Source organism: Tasmannia lanceolata, unplaced genomic scaffold (assembly GCF_043159265.1).
Source record: "Tasmannia lanceolata isolate RefF3 unplaced genomic scaffold, GAP_Taslan_0.1 ptg000031l, whole genome shotgun sequence".
NCBI classification, from domain to species: domain Eukaryota; kingdom Viridiplantae; phylum Streptophyta; class Magnoliopsida; order Canellales; family Winteraceae; genus Tasmannia; species Tasmannia lanceolata.
This window is the reverse complement of record NW_027518708.1, coordinates 1,375,325-1,394,726: the sequence shown is the minus strand read 5'-3', so window position 1 is coordinate 1,394,726 and position 19,402 is coordinate 1,375,325. Positions and strand designations below refer to the sequence as shown.

Sequence of the window (19,402 nt, the reverse complement as noted above, 5' to 3'; positions counted from 1 at the left end):
TTCTTGGAAGTTGTTTAAAGAACCAGATTGATTCTCTTTATACTTCTTATCGAGAGAATGTGTTCTTAGCTTAATTAACCTTTAGTTAATTCAATTTGACAATTATAACATAGCCTTCACAATCAATTACAAAAGTATTTGGCATGTAATATGCTAGTCCTTAGATTCTAGGAGCTGCATCTAGGGGCCACAAAATTGAAAAGTGGGAGTGACTACAAGTACATTTATGCTGTAAATAAAACCTCAAATTTGCGCGCGCGCGCGCACACTCCAAATTGCAATTCATAGCTTAGGCAGTGATTGTCCTGTTGTGTAAGGACCACATCTTTGACTGGCTTGTCCTGTTATTAACTCTTTGACTGTCTCAATTCATCCCACATTTGCCTACTTTATCAATGAGTTTTTATGTTGTCTCTCCAAATGATGCTTTTTTTTTACTTTTCTTATTGATTTTTTGTAGCTGAACGAGGAGGCAAGTGACAAAGTACTGGAGGTGGAGCAGAAATACAATGTGATTCGTAGACCTATTTACGATAAGAGGAATGAGATCATTCAGATGATCCCTGATTTTTGGCTCACGGCGGTTCGTGTTCTTTTTAGTACTTTTCATCATTACCTAACATCAAAATTTCCTTGCAGCCAGTATTTTTGTTATCTTCTTTACACATATGGTATGGTTTATAACCCTTTAATTGATTTGACTTGACGGTTATGCTACCATTTGCAGTTTCTCAGTCACACTGCATTATGCGATCTCTTGAGTGAGGAAGATCATAAGGTTTGTTTTACAACTAGATTGTAGGATGTGGTCACTATTGTTTCTAAGCTGTTCCTCACTTAAAACTCTGGTGCACCTTTTCCTTGTTTAAGGCAGATTTTAAAGTACTTGCAGTCTTTGGATGTTTGTGATTTCAAAGATTTGAAGTCAGGTTATTCGATCACCTTTGTGAGTCTCTTTGGCCCGTTTCCTTCCAGTACTGTTATATAGCATTGCCCACTAGAGTATCTGTTTTGTGTCCCTCATTCTCACGTTTGGCATGCTTCTGAAATTTCCACTCAAATCCATACTTTGAGAATCCGAAGCTTGCAAAAACATTCTCTTTTGACGACAAGGGAATTGCAAACTGCACTGGAACAAACATCAAATGGAAAGATGGGATGGTAAAATTAATTGTTCTATTATTGAATTCTTCTACACTATCTATTTTGATTCTTTACCGAGCTGAAAGAATTTCTGTAGCTCTTAGTTTATGTTGCTTTGCTCATTGTAGGATATTCAAAATGGCACTGTTCATGAGAAGAGAGGAAACAAGCGACCATTTACTGAAGAAAGGTTTGCATTGTAATTTCTAGGCATCTGAATGTGCATTCAAAGTCAAGATTCTGCAAGAAAGAAGTTATCTGAATTATTGCTTGATTTCATGACAGTTTTTTTTCATGGTTTAATGAAACACAAGAGAAGAATGTCTCGGAAGCGATTCACGATGAGGTAATGTGTCAAAATTATGTCTTTCTTATCATCAGCTCAACTTTTACTGAACAAATTAGTTTCTTGCCACCTGGTGAATGTGCTGGAGCGTGCTAATCTTATTGTTTTTACTATTCTATTTTTGCAGACATTTGCATCCATACTTGAAATCATGTATATATAACCTGAAACATTATCACATCGAAAATCTGAATTGCTATTATGTGTCAGTAACTTGCGCTTGGGGTCAAAGTGGTCAATCCTTTTCTAAAGGGAGTTCCCTTATTGTCCTGTATTGGAACTCAGAATGCGACGGCATTCTGTTTCAGAGAAGATGGAACAAAAAATTTGAAAAATATCATTAAAACCAGAAAAAACAGTTTTGAGAAAATACCAAAGCATCCTAATACGTGAAATAATCACATATATTAGTAGTTGAGATTTCCAAGCCCCTATGTCACAAATATTGTGCTCGGAAATTTCTCGGCAAGGGAAAATCTTGGGATATATTAAAAATATTTATTTTTTTCGGGTTTATATCGGTAAAAAAACAATAAAAATAAAATTATTTAAAAAAATATAAATGTATAAATTTAAGAAAATAAATAAATAAAAAATATCGTAAAAATATCGTGATATTATCGTAATATTTTATGATAAAAATGAAAATATCGCCATATTTTTATAATCTCAGGATTATTTCGGGATTTTGTTGTTTTATCAAAATGTCACGATAAAAACGCTATATTTTGAAAATATCGGAGATATTTGTGACATAGCCTAGCCCTAAGCAACCCGAGGGGCGCTTCTATAGAAGTGCGTTCCTCATTGGTCAAAGCCATGAGGGGTTCACACGTGGCCATTTTCACTGGCTGCCCTTTGAAAATTCAGGCATCAGAACCTCATTTCACATCCTCTTTTTTTTCTGAAACTATATAGCCAAGGTTCGTCTTACATAAACTTTATTTCGTCGAACTATTGAAACAAAACCCAGAAATCCTTTGCTTTTTGTTTATGTCGTGAATAGTGTGCATTTAGCATCTTTCAGGACACCATGTTGATGAAATGATTGTTCTGTTCAAGCCTCACCAGTGCATCATAGACTTTTTGTCTCTTGTAATAACTGGTCCATGTGTTGGAGTCGGAGTGAGAGATGGAGGTTGAGTGAGTGGCGGAAAGGGTTGAAGAATTGAGGTACCATGAGCGTGTTCCAGATTCAATGGAGGATGAAGTGGAGGTGCAGTGGGCATAAAAAATGAAATAGGTGGCATCATCAATTCAGAAAGAGGTGAAAGTGAGAAAAAATAGGGATTTTTTAGGACTCATTAGTAGAGTAGTGGAAGTTGGCAAAGATGATTCTCCATGAGGGCTGCTAGAGGAGTAGAGGGACTTGCCAAAGGAGGAGATGGTATGTGCAAGGTTGGCATGCAGTGTAATTCCACATACCTTTGAACCCATCAAGCTCCCCATGCACCCATTCTCATTCTTCTTATTCTTAGACCCATAAAGTCCACCGTGCTATCAAACATGTGAATTCAGACCATCAAATGAAATCTCTTCTAGAACTGCAATCCTCTTACGTCTACCTTTACGAAAAGAGATGACACTTTAAGGAAATGTAGTTTATTGGAGACAGTGTTTATCTAAGAGTCGTGATGGTTACAGCAGCAACTAAGGTGTAGGATTGGCAAATTATAAAAAACTCAGAAGAAAGAAGACCCAAACCACCAAATAAGTAGAGGAATTTTGAAAAGATGATGTGGATACAGGTTTGATGCTGGGTGCATGGGATGCATATTTGACATGCTTCTACAGACCTTGCATCTGTAAACACCTCAGACCGATTTTCATCCTAACTGTGTATGCATGTTCTGCAGGCCTTGCTTCTGCAGCTGGCATATATCTAATACGAGAAAAATTCTCAACTAGCCATCGTGCACGACACACACGGGCGAAAATTCCTTTAGGGAGAAAAATGAAATAATTAAAAAATGCCATGCAAAAACAGTTGGCTGAGATCGGATTACTGATGCGCATATCGATTTCCAAGAGAAAACATGAGAAGAGAAAAAAGTCCCAATGTCCCAACAACATAAAAAAACTCTAGCTTCACATTCTTCTGCTCTCTGATAATTACAATCTCTCCTTTCTGTTTAGCTGCAAGAAAAATGGGTCTAGGGTTGGGGTTTCTGATTTCTACTCTCTACTTTTCCATGTTTCCCTACTGTTCCAGGGCTATGTTAACGCAGCACTCCTCCTTTATTCTGTCTGGCTTCAGCTGCATGCAACGAGGGTCTTGTAACCGGTGAAACGTTGCTCGTGTGAAGCCACTCCAATGGCAGAAGAGCTTTTGCCGAAGCTCCAATACTGGCGCTTCAGCTTAGCAAGTCTTTTAGTATTTATATCATCTACAATGTAACTCGCATCATTGCTCCCAGTTAGCCTCATTAGTGTCTTTGACTGTGAAACTAAACATACATAAGCAGATAATTAAACAAACACATCTTTAATTCTGAATTTTCTTGCCTCTCAATTCTCAACTCTTAAACTCCAAGTCTAATAATTAATAAAACAAATGAAGAGTCACTGTAAATGATAATAATTCTCCTCTTCATCATCTCCACTGTCCATACCCTTCGCAGCCTGATCGTTGATTTCCACATACTCTCTCTTTTCTATAGCAGCAACTTTTGGTTGTTCAATAAATTCTCAACCAAGTTCCTCTTTATCGGGAAGTCTAGGATCCTTCTTTGTTCCACTCCTTAGTCTTGCATGGCATCAATTTTCTCTGGTCTGATAACGCAGTGATTGATCTCCTCTTTCTTATACCCCGTATTACAGTATGATACAAATTCTATTTAGTTTATTGTGAATATATATATATATGTGTGTGTGTGTGTGTGTGTGTGTGTGTGTGTGTGTGTGTGTGAAAAAAAGGGTTCCTGCACCCTAGTGTAGATAACTTGTCTACACCCTAGCTTAAAATACAGTGGGGGCCGCATTGTTTGGGTGATCCAAAGCATTCATTTGATGGGCCCTCACATAGATAGTGTGTGCCCAAAAAATCAGCTCCATAGGATCATCCTAAGTTCCTAACCCTTCGAACTATGGAGGTAAAAAATGGACAGATTTGTGAAAGTTTATACACATCCATTTTTACCTCCACAAATCGTATGGTTGGTATGATCCTATGGAGCTGATTTTTTGGGCCCTCACAAATCTATGTGAGGGCCCATCAAATGAATGCTTTGGATCACCCAAACAATGCGGCCCCCACTGTATTTTAAGCCTAGGGTGTAGATAAGTTATCTACACTAGAGGGTAGGAACTCTTCTATCTCTCTCTCTCTCTCTCTCTCTCTCTCTATATATATATATATATATATATATATATATATATATATATGAGAGAGAGAGAGAGAGAGAGAGAGAGAGAGAGAGAGAGAGAGAGAGATAGTTCCTGCGCTCGCTCGAGCGCAGATAAGCTTATCTGCGCTCATGTGCAAGAAACATGGTGGGCCCACATTTTTTGGGTGATCCTAAGCATTCATTTGAAAGGCCACATGTGTACAAAAAATCAGCTCCATTGGATCAACCTAACCCTTCCATTTGTGGGGTGAAAAATGGGCAGATTTGTGGACAAACAGTATCTGCCCATTTTCTCACCCACAAATGGACACCCTAAGATGATCCAATGGAGCTGAGTTTTGGTACACACCCCATCCATGATGGGGCCTTTCAAATGAATGCTTAGGATTACCCAAAAAATGTGACGCACCCTTGTTTCCTGTACCTGAGCACATATAAGCTATTTGAGCTCGAGCGCAGGAACTGTTTACTCACACACACACACACACACACACATATATATATATATATATATATATATGAGGAAATGGTTTGTGTGCACCTTCACAGATAAGCTATCTTTGCATGGCTGCACAAACCATAGTGGGGGCCAGATTTTTGGGTGGATCCTAAGCATTCATTTGGAAGGCCCTTCATGGGTAGGGTGTGTACCAAAAATCAGCCCTTTAGGATCATCCTAACCCTGCCATTTGTGGAGGGAAAAAATGGGCAGTGTCTGCCTATTTCCCCCGCCAACTTTGATTGGGTTAGGATGATCCTAAAGGGCTGATTTTTGGTACACACCCTATCCATGGAAGGGCCTTCCAAATGAATGCTTTGGATCCCCCAAAAATGTGCCCCCCACTATGGTTTATACAGCCATGCACAGATACCTTATCTGTGCAGCTGCACACAAACCATTTCCTCACACACACACACACACACACACACACACACACACACATATATATATATATATATATATATATATATATATATATATATATAGGTAAATGGTATCTACTCATATATTATATAAAACTGTTTACTCATATATTATATAAAAGTGTATCTGCTTGATCGAGTAGATAACTTATCTACTTTGTAGGCTAGAAACACAGTGGGCCCACATTGTTTGGATGATCCAAAACATTCATTTGATAGGCCCTCACATAGATAGGTTGTGCCAAAAGAATCAGCTCCATAGGATCATCCCAACCCTTCGATTTGTGGAGATAAAAATGGATAGATTTGTTGAGGTTTATACCTGTCTTTTTTTACCTCCACAAATCGAAGGGTTGGGATGATCCTATGGAGCTGATTTTTGGGCACACCCTATCTATGTGAGGGCCTATCAAATGAATGGTTTGCATCATCTAGACAATGTGGGCCCCCATTGTATTTCTGGCCGACGGATTAGATAAGTTATCTACTCGATCGAGTAGATACACTTTTCTCATATATGTGTGTATTTATATTTATAAAAGTGCTACAAAAAGTATACTTTTTTTTCTTCGAAACTTCAAGTTGTATTGAACAAAGACAATCATTCAATCTTTCTTGCTCCAAATGGATATTCGATCAAACTTGTTACACTTAACCTTCCCTTTATGTTTCTTAACCTTGTCCATGGCCTCATGAATATCCCATCACAGGCTTGTCTTGATCATCTACTAGGCAAATCAGTGTCTCGAAACTTGGACTCAGACTAGAACTCTACCAACTTGAAAGAGATCTGACTCGAGTGAGCATATGATTGGCATGATCAAATTTTCATTAACTTGCGTGAGTCAAAGTAGTTTTGATTGACTTGGTAGGGCATTACTCATCCAAGGTAAAGGGACACATTAACGATTGCCTAAGGGAGTGTTTTTAAACAATGAGGCAAAGAATTCTCACTAATGTCTCATTGATTCTTACCGTTGAAAAAAAGCTTCGTTGATTCTCAATATATGATTGCAAATATCACCAGAACGAATTATTCAACAATGTTTGAACAATGTCTATTTTAACGCCATTTGGGAATAATTTTGATCTGACATGGTCATAAGAGACAAACATCTACTAGAAAGCTTTCTTTTGAGTCACAAGACTTCATATGGCCAAGAAGCTTTTTTTAGGGACCTCATAGCCGCATGCTGAGACGTACCTTTGTCATTTGTGAACACTCATCCGTGGTTATACATGGGCATGGTATCTTTTGAGCTCACTTTGTGGTATTTGCTATTACAGAGAGCCCACATACTTTGTTAGGTTTGAAGGATTCTCAAAAAAGAAAGAGAAGAATGGAAAAATGCTTTCGTCAAAGCAAAAGAAAAGAACGGAGTTGGTGCGATGCACCTGAAGATAAGCTTGTGCTTCAGTGTCTTTCCGGTTGACGAAGAACCTTCTGTGCACCAGTGATTGCACGATTGCTAGGAGGGACTCATATAATATCGTTATTGTTGTTGTGGAGGGAGTAGTAAGCAGTAAGCGAACTTAAACTTACGTGAGAAGGGCATTAATAGGGCGTAAGAAAGGGCCCCGTGCTGCACAATCAATAAAAAATTGCATTTTTTCAGTTTCAACTAGGTTGACTGTCCATTTTAAACTGCACCATATTATGAGGACTCACTATTGAACCCCTTCATAAAAGCGTCAAACAATGCATTGGGTTACTTCACAAACCATTGGCCATTAGTCCAGTAAGCTGAAAAATGAGTCAATGGATATCAAACCATTGGCCATATTAAAGCAACCCAAAAACGTCCAAGAATAATTGATGTTTGCCAAGTACCAATCCAACTTACTCACCCGACCTGGTTTCGGACTTCGACCATAACAGTGATCACTCAAAGAGAGCGTCTACAGTAAGACCAAATGAAGCTAAGAAGTCCGCCCACACTTTCTGCATAGTATTTTTTTTAAATCTTGCCCCATATGTCATGATACGAGGGATTATATGTCCCATCGTTTTTTATTATTGCAGCTAACTTATCCGCCATTGGTTGAATTTGTGGCAACTTAGCTGCATGGAACAAGATGTTGGCATCTATGACCGAATACTTGTGGTGTCCCAACGTATCGTGTCTGATACGATACAAAACAAATATGCACATCGGATGCTGCTATTGTTCAAAATCACATCATGTTTCAAGCATGTCAATGTCTTTGAATTAACTATCATATTTTTGGCTTGTTCATGTGCAATATCTACATTTATAATTTTTAGTGAGTCTTGTCGGTGCTATTTTTAAATATGTTATTAATTCCATCCTCTAAGTTAAATCTAGTTAAGTTTTCAATTTTTATTTGCACATGTACATCTAGCCCTCTCCAGACCCCGCAATGGCGGGAGCCTCGTGCACTGGGCCGCCCACATCTCTTGTATCTTGTCTCATAGTATATAGTATAGGATGGCTGTGTGTATTCGTGTACTACATTTTGAAAATACCAAGTGGTTTCTCCTTGTCCGTGTCTCTATGTGTATCTACGTTTCATAAGTTGGCATCATACAATAACTTACCAACCGCTATATCAGCTTCATTTACTTGATCATTGCCTGCCAATACACTCTTTGCATGTGTCTGTGTCTCAGGTTGCTCGTGGAGCAGAAGACATGAACCCCTTTTTTTTTGTCGCCTGAAGCTAGATGGTGGGGCTAGTAATTGCAATTCCTTCTTCCTCCATCACTTCCATAGGCGTACCATCCAGATTCTCAACCTCTGCTCAAGTCTCACACCCTGCTACATCATTACAAACTATTGTTAGATTTTTCCTCTGACCAAGTGCTGTCTACATTATATTCACTTTATTGCAATATATACTAGTTTTCATATTGCAATGGCCCACCACAACTGTACCATGAGCCCATGTTGGATCATTCGATCTTGTCGGATTAGATCCAATGTGTAATGTTGCTCTGGTAGGTCCCAAACTCATTTGGACTCCCCTCCCCCCCCCCCCCCCCCCCCCCCCGGGAAAAAAACATAAGAAAATGATAGAGACCTTGAGAACTGGGACACCGCTATTATAATCTGATTGAAACAGTTTCAATCAACTCAGCTTGGAACAGGGTGTTCTGGATAGAATATCAGAAACACTCCATAATTCTGACTGGAATGTTCCGTTCATGTTTTTTGTTTCTGAGTTCTTCCCTGAGTAGAAAATTCCTAAACAAGATATACCTAAGAGGGATATCTTTGCTATCTTGGTTCAATCCTACATAAGGAGAGATTGAAGAGGATGTAACCACATAATAAGAGCAGGTTGGTTGAAGTGGAAGCATGGTTCAGGATTTCCGTGCGATCGTAAAATACCTACCAAGTTGAAGGGAAAGTTTTACACTAAAAGTAACAAGCTCTTTAGTGGCAAAAATAGTCACCACTAAATATCTTGAAGTCACTACTAAAAGATTTTAGTGGCGACAAATCCGTCGCCACTATAGATGTGTCACTAAAGATAATAGTGACGACTTTAACATATCGCCACTAAATAGATATCTTTTAGTCATGACAAAATTGTTGTCACTGAAAGGCCTCTAGTCGCCTCTAAAAATGTGGTTGAAGAATCTAAAATTCGCTTTTAGTGGTGACAATTGTCGTCGCTAATTATTGATTATTAGTGACAGGAATGGTCGCCACAAAATTGTGAAGTTGTCGCCATTTAATGTCATATAGTCGCTATTAAAAGAATGGCTTGAGAATCTAAAACATGATTATTTAGTATTAGTGACGACTTAAAGTTTGCCACTAATATTTAAAAGTTTAGTAGCTACTAAAGCTTCTGTTCCAACACTTTAATGATGCCTATTTCTATGCCACTAAAGCCTTTAATAAGAAAAACAATAATAATAAATTTTCTATATTTATTAAATAATTTTTGTAAAACCTGTGAAATATTTGTCAGGCAACTAAAATATATATAAGTCTTTGATTGTAATCACATACAATTCAAAGCACAACTAGATATTAATTGATATTTTGTTTTGGTAGGTAAGCTAGGATCGAACCTCCAACCTCAAGGTAGAAGGCCAAAGCCATTACCATTGAGCTAGAGGCTCAATCCCTTAGATATTAATTGATATTAAAACATGTCTTCATAAAAACATAAATATTCATTAAACAAAACAAGCTTCCCAGTACTAACAAAAAAAAAAGTTAAGACATTTAACTAAAAACCTAAAAAATACAAAATAGAAGCCCAAGCCCAACTCCGTCAAAATAAGTTCAACGAGAAGTCCTTTGGCATCCTCTTGAATTCTAGTTCAGCTATGTACACACTTAAATAACATCATCTATTCCTTCACTCTTCTTTTCCCAAATAAAAAAATAGTATGATTAACAAATTTAGCAAAAATTATAAATAAGACAAGTGATGGGGCACAAAAGAATGCCCCAATCGCTACTCGGCACATGGCACCAATGGTGGCCCATAAAGCCATCGCCCCGCGAAGGGTATTAGGGTCATTGCAACCTAAAAAGGGAGGACCAAGCATAGATCTCATCCAACCATGATCGTACACCTGTCCAAGGGTATGAAAATAAGGGTAAGGCTTATAGTCCACTAGCAGGTTGACACCTGTCCCAAAGGGTAAAAGGGTAAACTAACACCCAAAGCCCTCACTATAAATAGCCCTCATAAAGACAAGGTAATAGACTCGAATCCCAAAAAATCAGTATTCATAGCGTTTACCTGTTCAGTTGTGCCCATCACTGACTTGAGTGTCGAAGGGCCCTTCCAGAGCTACAACTCCGGGTTGGTCTTCTAACCTTCCGTTCTCCTGTGCAGGTCATAGTTTTTGGATCCACTCAGGAATCTAGACGCGCCAAATCAGCTCTTTTGTCACTGCCTCATCTGTTACCTATTTTTGGCGTAACAGATTCATGTCATAGTCTTTGGATCCACTCAGGAATCTAGATGCGCCAAATCAGCTCTTTTGTCACTGCCTCATCTGTTACCGATTTTTGGCATAACAGATTGGCGCCATCCGTGGGACTCGAACTAAAAGCCGTTCCAAGTCTCAAGAAAAATGGCAGGACGGAAGAGTACTCGAGCACCTCCTGCTCGGGCAGCCCAAACGGCACCACGTCACGTATCTCGAGGAGAACGACTCGCCTCGCGGGTCGTCGTTCCTCCAGCTACTACGGAACCAGGTCCTGCTCAGTCAGGGCTTCCAGCTCCCGCCTCGGCTCCTACACCCGAGCAGATTCAGACTCTTTTCCAACAAATGAAGATTCTAGTCGGTCAATACAAAGATTTGATACAACCGGTCCCTCAAGGCCTTCCCTATGAGGTCCCTCAACCTCCCGAGGAAAGGGTGAACCCGCCAATAGTAGAACCTGCGTGCCACTCCGTCGCGATCAGACTCACCACTCCCATTCGAGACGAGACGACCACTCCAGAACAAGGCATGCATGAATGGTGCCACATCAACGTCGTCGATCTAGATCTCAATCGGCGCAGCACTACCGACCCAGAGTTGGTCGCGCAGAACAAGAAAGATCTCGCCATCGCAAGAGGAGCCCCGAGAGCTGCTCAAATTCGGCGGCGAGTCCCGCTGTAGAAAGGAGGAACAGACCGTCTAACCGGACGAAAAAAAGGACTGATCCAATGTTACGAAGGTTTGAAGAAATTGATCACTGGATCGAAGAACTGGCAAAGGACCACCACCGGTCCTCCTCAAGGCCATTCTCCAGCAGACCTCCCTTCACTGATAGAGTATTGAGTGCGCCAACACCAAGAGGGTTCAAAATGCCTCCGGTCCCACAGTATGATGGGACCACTGATCCAGTAGACCACCTGGAGAGGTTCAGAACTATGATGCTCCTTCACGGCACCTCAGACGGATTCCTCTGTAGAGCCTTCCCACCAACCCTAACGGGGGCGGCGAGAGAATGGTACTCACGCCTCAAGCCAAACTCAATTGACAACTTCGAGGAGTTCCGAGAGGATCTGATCCGGCATTTCATGAGCAGTCAGAGGCCACGGAAAACAACTGCATCGTTAATGGCTCTAAGGCAAGAGGATGACGAATCTCTGAAAGCATTCGTGAGCCTATTCAACAGGGAAGCTCTTCAAGTCCCGAACTTGGATCCGTCCGCCGCCACGAACGCCCTCCTTGCTGGGGCCAAATCTAACGAATTTCGACGAGCGGTTGCTCGACGAAATCCGCACTCGCTGGCCGATCTCGTGGTTGGAGCGGAGGATTACATCTCCATGGAAGAGACCCTCGCTGCTCTCGATACGAAAAGGAAGAGAACCTTTGAAGAAGAAAGGAACCCTACAAAGCAACGTAGGGATGATAAACCTCCGAGAAGATAAGGGAGCCCACAAAGAAGAGAGCAGAACTACACGCCCCTTAATACATCTAAGACTCACATATTGGATGCGATAAAAGGAAGAAGATTTTATCAGATGGCCGGCCAAGATGTTGACTAAAGGAAACAAGAGGGACAAGTCAAAATACTGCCGATTTCACAAAGATCATGGACATGACACCAAGGAGTGCAGACATCTCAAAGAAGAGATCGAATTACTGATCCAGAGGGGATATCTCAGGAAATATGTCAAATGCGGTGGCGACAAAAGTGAACGCAGAGATAGAAGCCCTCAAAGCAGGAAGAGTCCACAGCGACCGCGGTCACCACTAGCTCGTCGTGAATCTCCTGTCCCTATCAGCCTACGGCGGTCGGAAGCGCAACGATCACCACCTACCGGAGTCATAAACACCATTATGGTTGGTCCGGCAGCAGGTGGAACCTCTACGACCGCTCGCAAAGCCTATGCCCGATAGGTCAACACCGTACATACCAGCAACAAAAAATTGAAGGTGGAAAACGAGATCTCGTTCTCGGACGCAGATCTTGATAACTTGATACTCTTCCACGATGATGCTTTGGTCCTAACCATGCTCGTTGCCAACTGGGAACTAAAGAAGATCTTGGTGGACAACGGGAGCTCGGCAAACATCCTCTATTATCACGCCTTCAAACAGATGATGATAGGTGACGACCGCCTCAGGCCGGCGAACTCAGATCTGTTTGGGTTCTCCAGGAAAATAGTCAAGGTTGAAGGACAGATCAAACTCCCACTCTTGGTAGGGGAACCTCCTCATCAGGCCTTCGCGATGGTTAATTTCTTGGTAGTGAGGGCCACTTCGGCTTACAACGCTATCTTAGGAAGGCCAGGGCAGAACCTTCTCCGCGCCATTGCTTCTGCTTAGCATCACAAAATGAAGTTCATAACGTCGAACGGCGTAGGATAAGTGAAGGGAGATCAGTCACAGTCAAGAGAGTGTTACGCAACTGCGCTCAAAGGGAAAAACGCATCGGAAGCGTTACCGATCGAACTACACGATTTAAGAGATGAAGCCCGGGCTGCAGTCAATCAACCAGCTGAAAACCTGGTCTCAATCCCACTATATTAAGATGATGAAGAGAAACTGGTCAAAATCGGTTCAACCTTGAGCAACAATGCTTGTGAAGAACTAGTTTGATTTTTGAGAAAGAATGCAGATGTATTTGTCTGGACACCCTCTGATATGCCCGGGATAGACCCTGAGGTCATCGTGCACAAACTCAGCGTTGACCCCACTTGCAGGCCGATAAAGCAAAAGAGAAGACATTTCGCCCCAGAAAGACAACAAGCAATCAGAGAGGAGGTCGAAAAGCTCTTGAAGGCTGATTTTGTGCAAGAAATCAAATACCCCGATTGGTTAGCAAACATTGTCATGGTGAAAAATGCCAATGGGAAGTGGAGAATCTGCATTAATTTCACCGATCTGAACAAAGCCTGTGCGAAGGACAATTACCCGCTGCCTAAGATCGACCAACTGATAGATGCCACTTCAGGGCATGAGCTCTTGAGCTTCATGGAGGCATTCTCTGGATACAATCAAATTCGAATGTACGAGGCGGATATCCCTAAGACATCCTTCATAACAGACTAAGGAATATATTGCTACCGTGTGATGCCATTCGGCTTAAAGAATGCCGGAGCAACATATCAGAGACTCGTAAACAAGCTCTTTGGGGCCCAGATCGGACGCAACATGGAGGTATACGTGGACGATATGTTGGTAAAAAGCAGGGAATCCTCGAATCACATACCCAACTTGAGGAAACGTTTCAGGTCCTGAGGAAACACAACATGAAACTCAATCCTGCCAAGTGCAGGTTCGGGGTCGCTGCGGGAAAATTCCTTGGGTTCATGGTCAGCCAGAGGGGAATACAAGCAAACCTGGAGAAGATTCAGGCAGTGGTGGATCTGAATTTGCCGACCACCATAAGGTAAATACAAAAAATTACCAGGATGGTAGCCGCGCTAGGACGTTTCATCTCCAAGTCAGCAGAAAGGTGCCTACCGTTCTTTAACACAATTAAGGGAATCAAGACGGCCCCTTGGACACCTGAGTGTCAAAGGGCGTTTTAACAACTGAAGCATTACCTGACCTCACCGCCGTTACTGAGCAAACCTGAGCCTGGAGAAGAACTAATGTTGTACTTATCAGTAAGTCCAGCAGTGTTGGCGGTTGTGCTGATAAGAGAATGTCAGAATCAACAGAGGCCAATCTATTACGTTAGGAAAGTTTTACACGAGGCTGAGACCAGGTATCAGAGGGTGGAGAAGTTAGCATACGCCCTCGTCATGGCTGCTAGAAAGCTGAGGCCATACTTCCAAGCACACACGATCAAGGTCATGACTGACCAGCCACTAAGACAGATTCTCCATCGCCCGGATACCTTGGGGCGACTCGTGAGGTGGGCAGTAGAACTCAGCGAGTTCGATATCCGGTACGTACCTCGGCCAGTGATAAAGGCCCAAGTCTTAGCTGATTTCATTGTTGAATGCACAATGCCTGTTCCCGAAGAAGAAATGAGTCAACCTTCGGGTGAGGAAGTCGATAGAACACCCGGGGGACAAAGTGACGTCGCAACAGGTCAGCCTCCGGGTGGTGGGGGTGAAGATACGCCCGGGGGGCAGAGTCTTGAAGTAGTCGTTCAATCTTTGGCTGGTCGAAAAACCTGACCTGCCGGAAGAGAAACCGCTCTGGGAGTTATACGTAGACGGATCCTCAAACTCGCTTGGAAGTGGAGCGGGTCTAATCCTCACAGGACCTGAGAACTTCGTCATATACTACGCTGTAAGGTTTGGCTTTCAAGCATCTAATAATGAAGCGGAGTATGAAGCCCTCATAGCCAGAATGAACTTGGCGATTCAAGCCAAGGCTCAAAGACTAAGAGCTTACAGTGACTCACTATTGGTCGTCAATCACATACAAGGGAGGTACGAAGCACGGGACGACCGCATGTGCAAGTACCTAGCACGGGTTCACCTACTAGCCCATAAATTCAAAAGTTTCGAGATAGCCCGAGTCCCAAGGACAGAGAACGGAAAAGCAGACGTACTCTCTAATCTCGCAGCCTCCGGATACATGGCCGTAGGGAGCATATACATGGAGTTTCTAAAAAAGTCCAGCATTGAGAATGAAGTCGTTGAAGTCATGCAGATCGATCACGAGCCATGTTGGATGGACGAGATCATCGACTACCTACGCAATGGTAAACTTCCCGAAGAGAAAAAGAAAGCACGCCAAGTAATTCAGAGATCGGCCAAGTTTTCCCTTGATGGAGAGAACCGTTACAAGAGATCATACACTCTCCCTTACTTAAAATGTCTCCGACCAGCCGACGCGACGTACACTCTGCAGGAGACACATGAGGGAATCTGCGGAGAGCATCTGGGCGGAAAAGCCTTGGCCATCAAAGTACTACTCAAGGGTTTATACTGGCCGACCTTGAGGCAAGATGCCCTGAGCCTTGTAAAGAAATGCGAGAGATGTCAGAAACTCTCTCCCACCAGTCACCAACTAGCCATTCCGATGGTTCCGATAGTCAGCCCACTCTCTTTTGCAGTATGGGGAATGGATATTTTGGGGCCCTTTCCACCAGCCCCAGGGGGACGAGAGTTTGTAGTAGTCACCATAGACTACTTTACAAAGTGGGTGAAAGTGGAACCACTGGCCAAGATCACCGAACAAAACATTCAGGCATTTTTTTGGAAATCGGTGATTTGCCGATTTGGAATCCCCCGTGCTTTGATAACAGACAATGACAAGCAGTTCGACAACAGAATCTTCCGTACAAATGGGCAGACAGAAGTCACTAACATAATCCTCCTTCAAGGGATCAAAAAGAGGTTGGATGAAAAGGCGGGACGTGGGCCGACGAATTATACCATGTCTTGTGGGCGTACCGAACTACCTCGCGCACTACAACAGGCGAGTCGCCCTTTAACCTAACTTTCGGGACTGAAGCAGTAATTCCAATCAACATCGACGTCCCGTCTCCTAGGATAACCCACTTCAACGAGCAATTGAATCAGGAAGGACTCCGCGCAAACTTGGATCTACTAGCAGAAATCCGTGAGGAATCCCAAATCTGAGCCGCAGCCTACAAACAGAGGGTCTCCCATTACCACGACACCAAAATCCGTTACAAGAGACCGCGCTGGTGACCTGGTCCTAAGAAAAGCGGCCATATCCCAATCGAGGAAGGTGGGCAAACTCTTCCCGACTTGGGAGGGGCCGTATCGGGTAAAAGAAATCGTACGGCAAGGCAGTTACAAGCTGGAGACCCTCGATGAGCACCAACTCCCCCACGCTTGGAACTCAAAAAATCTGAGAAAATACTACCAGTAGCCCGTTGCCCTGGAGGGCAAAAGAAAGAAAGAAAAAATACCTGTAGAAAGAAGAAGAGAGTGAAAAAGAATATCAATGTAATTCCGTTTCGACGATTAATGAGAAGTACCACCCCGTTTTGCTATTCTTCAAATCCTTCATCCCGTACTAATATAATCTGGTTCGCTTCAGCAAATTCCCATTGAGGCCGGAAATATATTTTTGGTAGGGATAAGTTGAAGTAGAAAACCTAAAAACTTTTGATGAAAGCCCAAGTCATTCAGATCGGGCTAACTGGGTTCGCTTCGGCAAATTCCCATTGAGGCCGGAAATATATTTCTGGTCGGGATAAGTTGAAGTAGAAAACCTAAATACTTTTGATGAAAGCCCAAGTCATTCAGATCGGGCTAACTGGGTTCGCTTCGGTAAATTCCCATTGAGGCCGGAAATATATTTCTGGTCGGGATAAGTTGAAGTAGAAAACCTGAAAATGTTCAAGAAAAACCTAATCCATACAGCTCCGGCCATTCCTAATAAGCCCTGAGATGTTTCTAATCGGATGTTTACCAGATTGCCTCAAAAAAAAAAAGAAAGGGAAATGCACCCCAAATCAAAAGAAGAATGGCAAGCACAAACATAAGTGGACGAACTCAAACCACGTTTCATTGCATTTAATAAGCCATAGAGGCAGAGTACAAAAAAAAAAGGGGGCCCGAGGCTGAGCCCTACAAAAAAAGAGAGAGAGGAAAGAAGGGGGGAGGATTCACTGAGCGGCGTCCACGGTTCTCTGGCCGTCTACTATTTCAGAAGGACTCGGGGCCAGAAGCTCTACGTTCAAAGCCGGGAGAACAGGAGACTGGCCCTGCCCCTCCTCATTATCTTCCTCTGGCGCGGGCAGCAACACATCATCAAGATCCAGGTCCTGGTACTTCGCCCTGACCCGGGACTTGCACTCGTCGAAACCGTCCCTGAACGATACTAGGGATAGGTCAATCAGCTCGTCCTCCTTGGCCTTCACCGCGTCGTCCAGCTTGGACTGGAACTTCCCCCGTTGCTTATCTGCAAGTGCAATGGCCTTTCCTGTTAACTCCTTCTGCACTCTAAGCTCCTCGGTCAAACGCTCAATGGTAGCCTTCTCCGCAACAACTGTCTCCAGGGAGGCCTTGTCTTTCTCCAACCGGCCAACTTTCTCTTCAGACGAAGTCTGTGTCTGGGAAAAATGGGCGCACTTATACGCCATGTCAGTCCAGTAGCATCCGAGCTAAAAACCATACGAACTGAAGTAAGGTTTCTGGTCACAATCCAAGACTAATGGACAAACCGTGCACATGAAAAAGAGGGATACCTGGTAAAGAGCACTAAAACCACCAGCCTCGGCCGTCTTGTGGTTTTCCTGAAGGATACGAAGCCGATCCTTATGTAAACGACTCTTCGAGATGATCTCACAAGCGACCCAGGTATCGTCTAGGCCGCAATCATCTTTTTTCACTCCCCACTTAAGGCGAAAAGGAGTATTCGCCCCTGGCCGAGCAGTAGGTGCTGCCTCTAAGCTAAGGACGTGCGCGTCACCAGAACCACCGGTCTGATCGGCCAATGATCTCTCAGCCACCTTTGCGGACTTAGCAGCTTTGCCGCTCTTGTCACCCGGAACAGATTTCCCTTTATCCTAAGCGGTAGGGGTAACCGGTTTCGACGCCTTCCTTTTCTGTCCACCACCCTTCCCAAGGGCGGACTGACGCACCCTCTCCAGGGCTGACTGCTTCTTCATCTCTACGAAAAAAAAAAAAAAAACTAAAGTATATGAGATTAGTCAAAGCTAAAAATCCCAACGAAAGAAGTGTAAATAACTGAGAACGGCCTACGACACATACGTGTTCGGGAGGCGGCACTAATCCCGACCTCAACCAAAACTTCCTCTTTGGAGAATTCTGAGCAATGGATGAGACCATTCTGACGAATCTCATCACGAATCATTTCTAGAGTCACTTCGTCCTCTTCATCTAAGGCCGGTTTATGACTCATGGTCTTAGTGTTCACAAAAGACCAATTAGTTGAGATCGGCCACCCTTCCTCAGAACGGGCATAAAAGAACGAGCCGGAAGCTAGCAAGGGTATTTTCCTCCCGAGCAGCCGTGGTGCCCTCTTTGGGACTGCCCTCAATCCTGGCCGTAGTCACGATGTCAGCCACCCCGCTCCCAGCACGCGAAACCTACACTCTCCTATCAAGATCGCCCTCTTCATCCTCGCCTTCGGCTTCGTCACTATCAGAAGATGAGCAGTCCGGATTCTCAACCCGGATAGGACTCAAATTCAAGTCCAGGATAACCTCATTTGAGCTTATATCTACCTCCTTGTCGTCACTCTGACTAATAGCCATGGCCTGGCCCCCTCTTAGATTTGAATCGGATCTCGTCCTTTCAGACGAACCCGAACTGGACTCACTAGAAGAGGAAGATTCTTCTGCAGATGAACTTGAGCTAACGCCCGAACTAGAACCACTACACATAAGGAAAGGAAGAAAAAAGCTGTAACACAAGAAGACGATCTAGAGGATTACCTATGGAAGGGTATGACCCCGATCTCAAATAAACCGCGTCGAACTGCGCAGAAGGGACAAACCGCACTGGCAGAGCAAAAGCAAGAAGGAATGTTAGAATAAAAAAATAGAGCTTCACAACCTGTTTTATAGACGAAGTTGTCAGAAGACCTTTCGCAATCCCCGCTCTTGTCTCGCCACGTGGCAGGACCTTAATTAGGGCCCGGAAAACGAAGAGACAAAAAAAAAGAGGAATGGAATGGAATGGGTGAAAATCACCTTGGCCAAAAACTACCAACTATGGTAGTTTGGACAAATTCAGATCGTTTGAAGCTGTATATGACGCAATCTGCTACACGACAAATTCAGATCGTCTGAAGCTGTGCTGGATA

At 43.1% G+C, this 19,402-nt stretch overlaps 2 protein-coding genes and 1 long non-coding RNA gene across 3 annotated transcripts in view; 1 reads left to right on the top strand and 2 right to left on the bottom strand.

Moving 5' to 3' along the window:
- The window catches only part of LOC143859534 (NAP1-related protein 1-like), a 30,119-nt gene that overhangs the window by 1,931 nt on the left and 8,786 nt on the right, over nt 1-19,402 (top strand). Inside the window, 6 exon segments of the mRNA XM_077370214.1 lie at nt 461-583; nt 728-778; nt 875-946; nt 1,084-1,161; nt 1,272-1,333; nt 1,429-1,489. Coding sequence (XP_077226329.1) covers nt 461-583; nt 728-778; nt 875-946; nt 1,084-1,161; nt 1,272-1,333; nt 1,429-1,489 — 447 coding nt within the window.
- Nucleotides 6,119-19,283, bottom strand: LOC143859535 (uncharacterized). The gene is made up of 3 exons (XR_013239278.1): nt 19,032-19,283; nt 8,321-8,537; nt 6,119-7,343 (listed from the first exon to the last, which is right to left on the bottom strand). It is a non-coding gene; the product is annotated as an uncharacterized LOC143859535 (long non-coding RNA).
- LOC143859538 (uncharacterized) lies at nt 17,122-18,496 on the bottom strand. The gene is made up of 4 exons (XM_077370215.1): nt 18,346-18,496; nt 18,216-18,244; nt 17,820-18,140; nt 17,122-17,684 (listed from the first exon to the last, which is right to left on the bottom strand). The coding sequence occupies exons 1-4, from the start codon at nt 18,494-18,496 to the stop codon at nt 17,238-17,240; spliced, it is 948 nt and encodes a 315-aa protein (XP_077226330.1). The 3' UTR covers nt 17,122-17,237.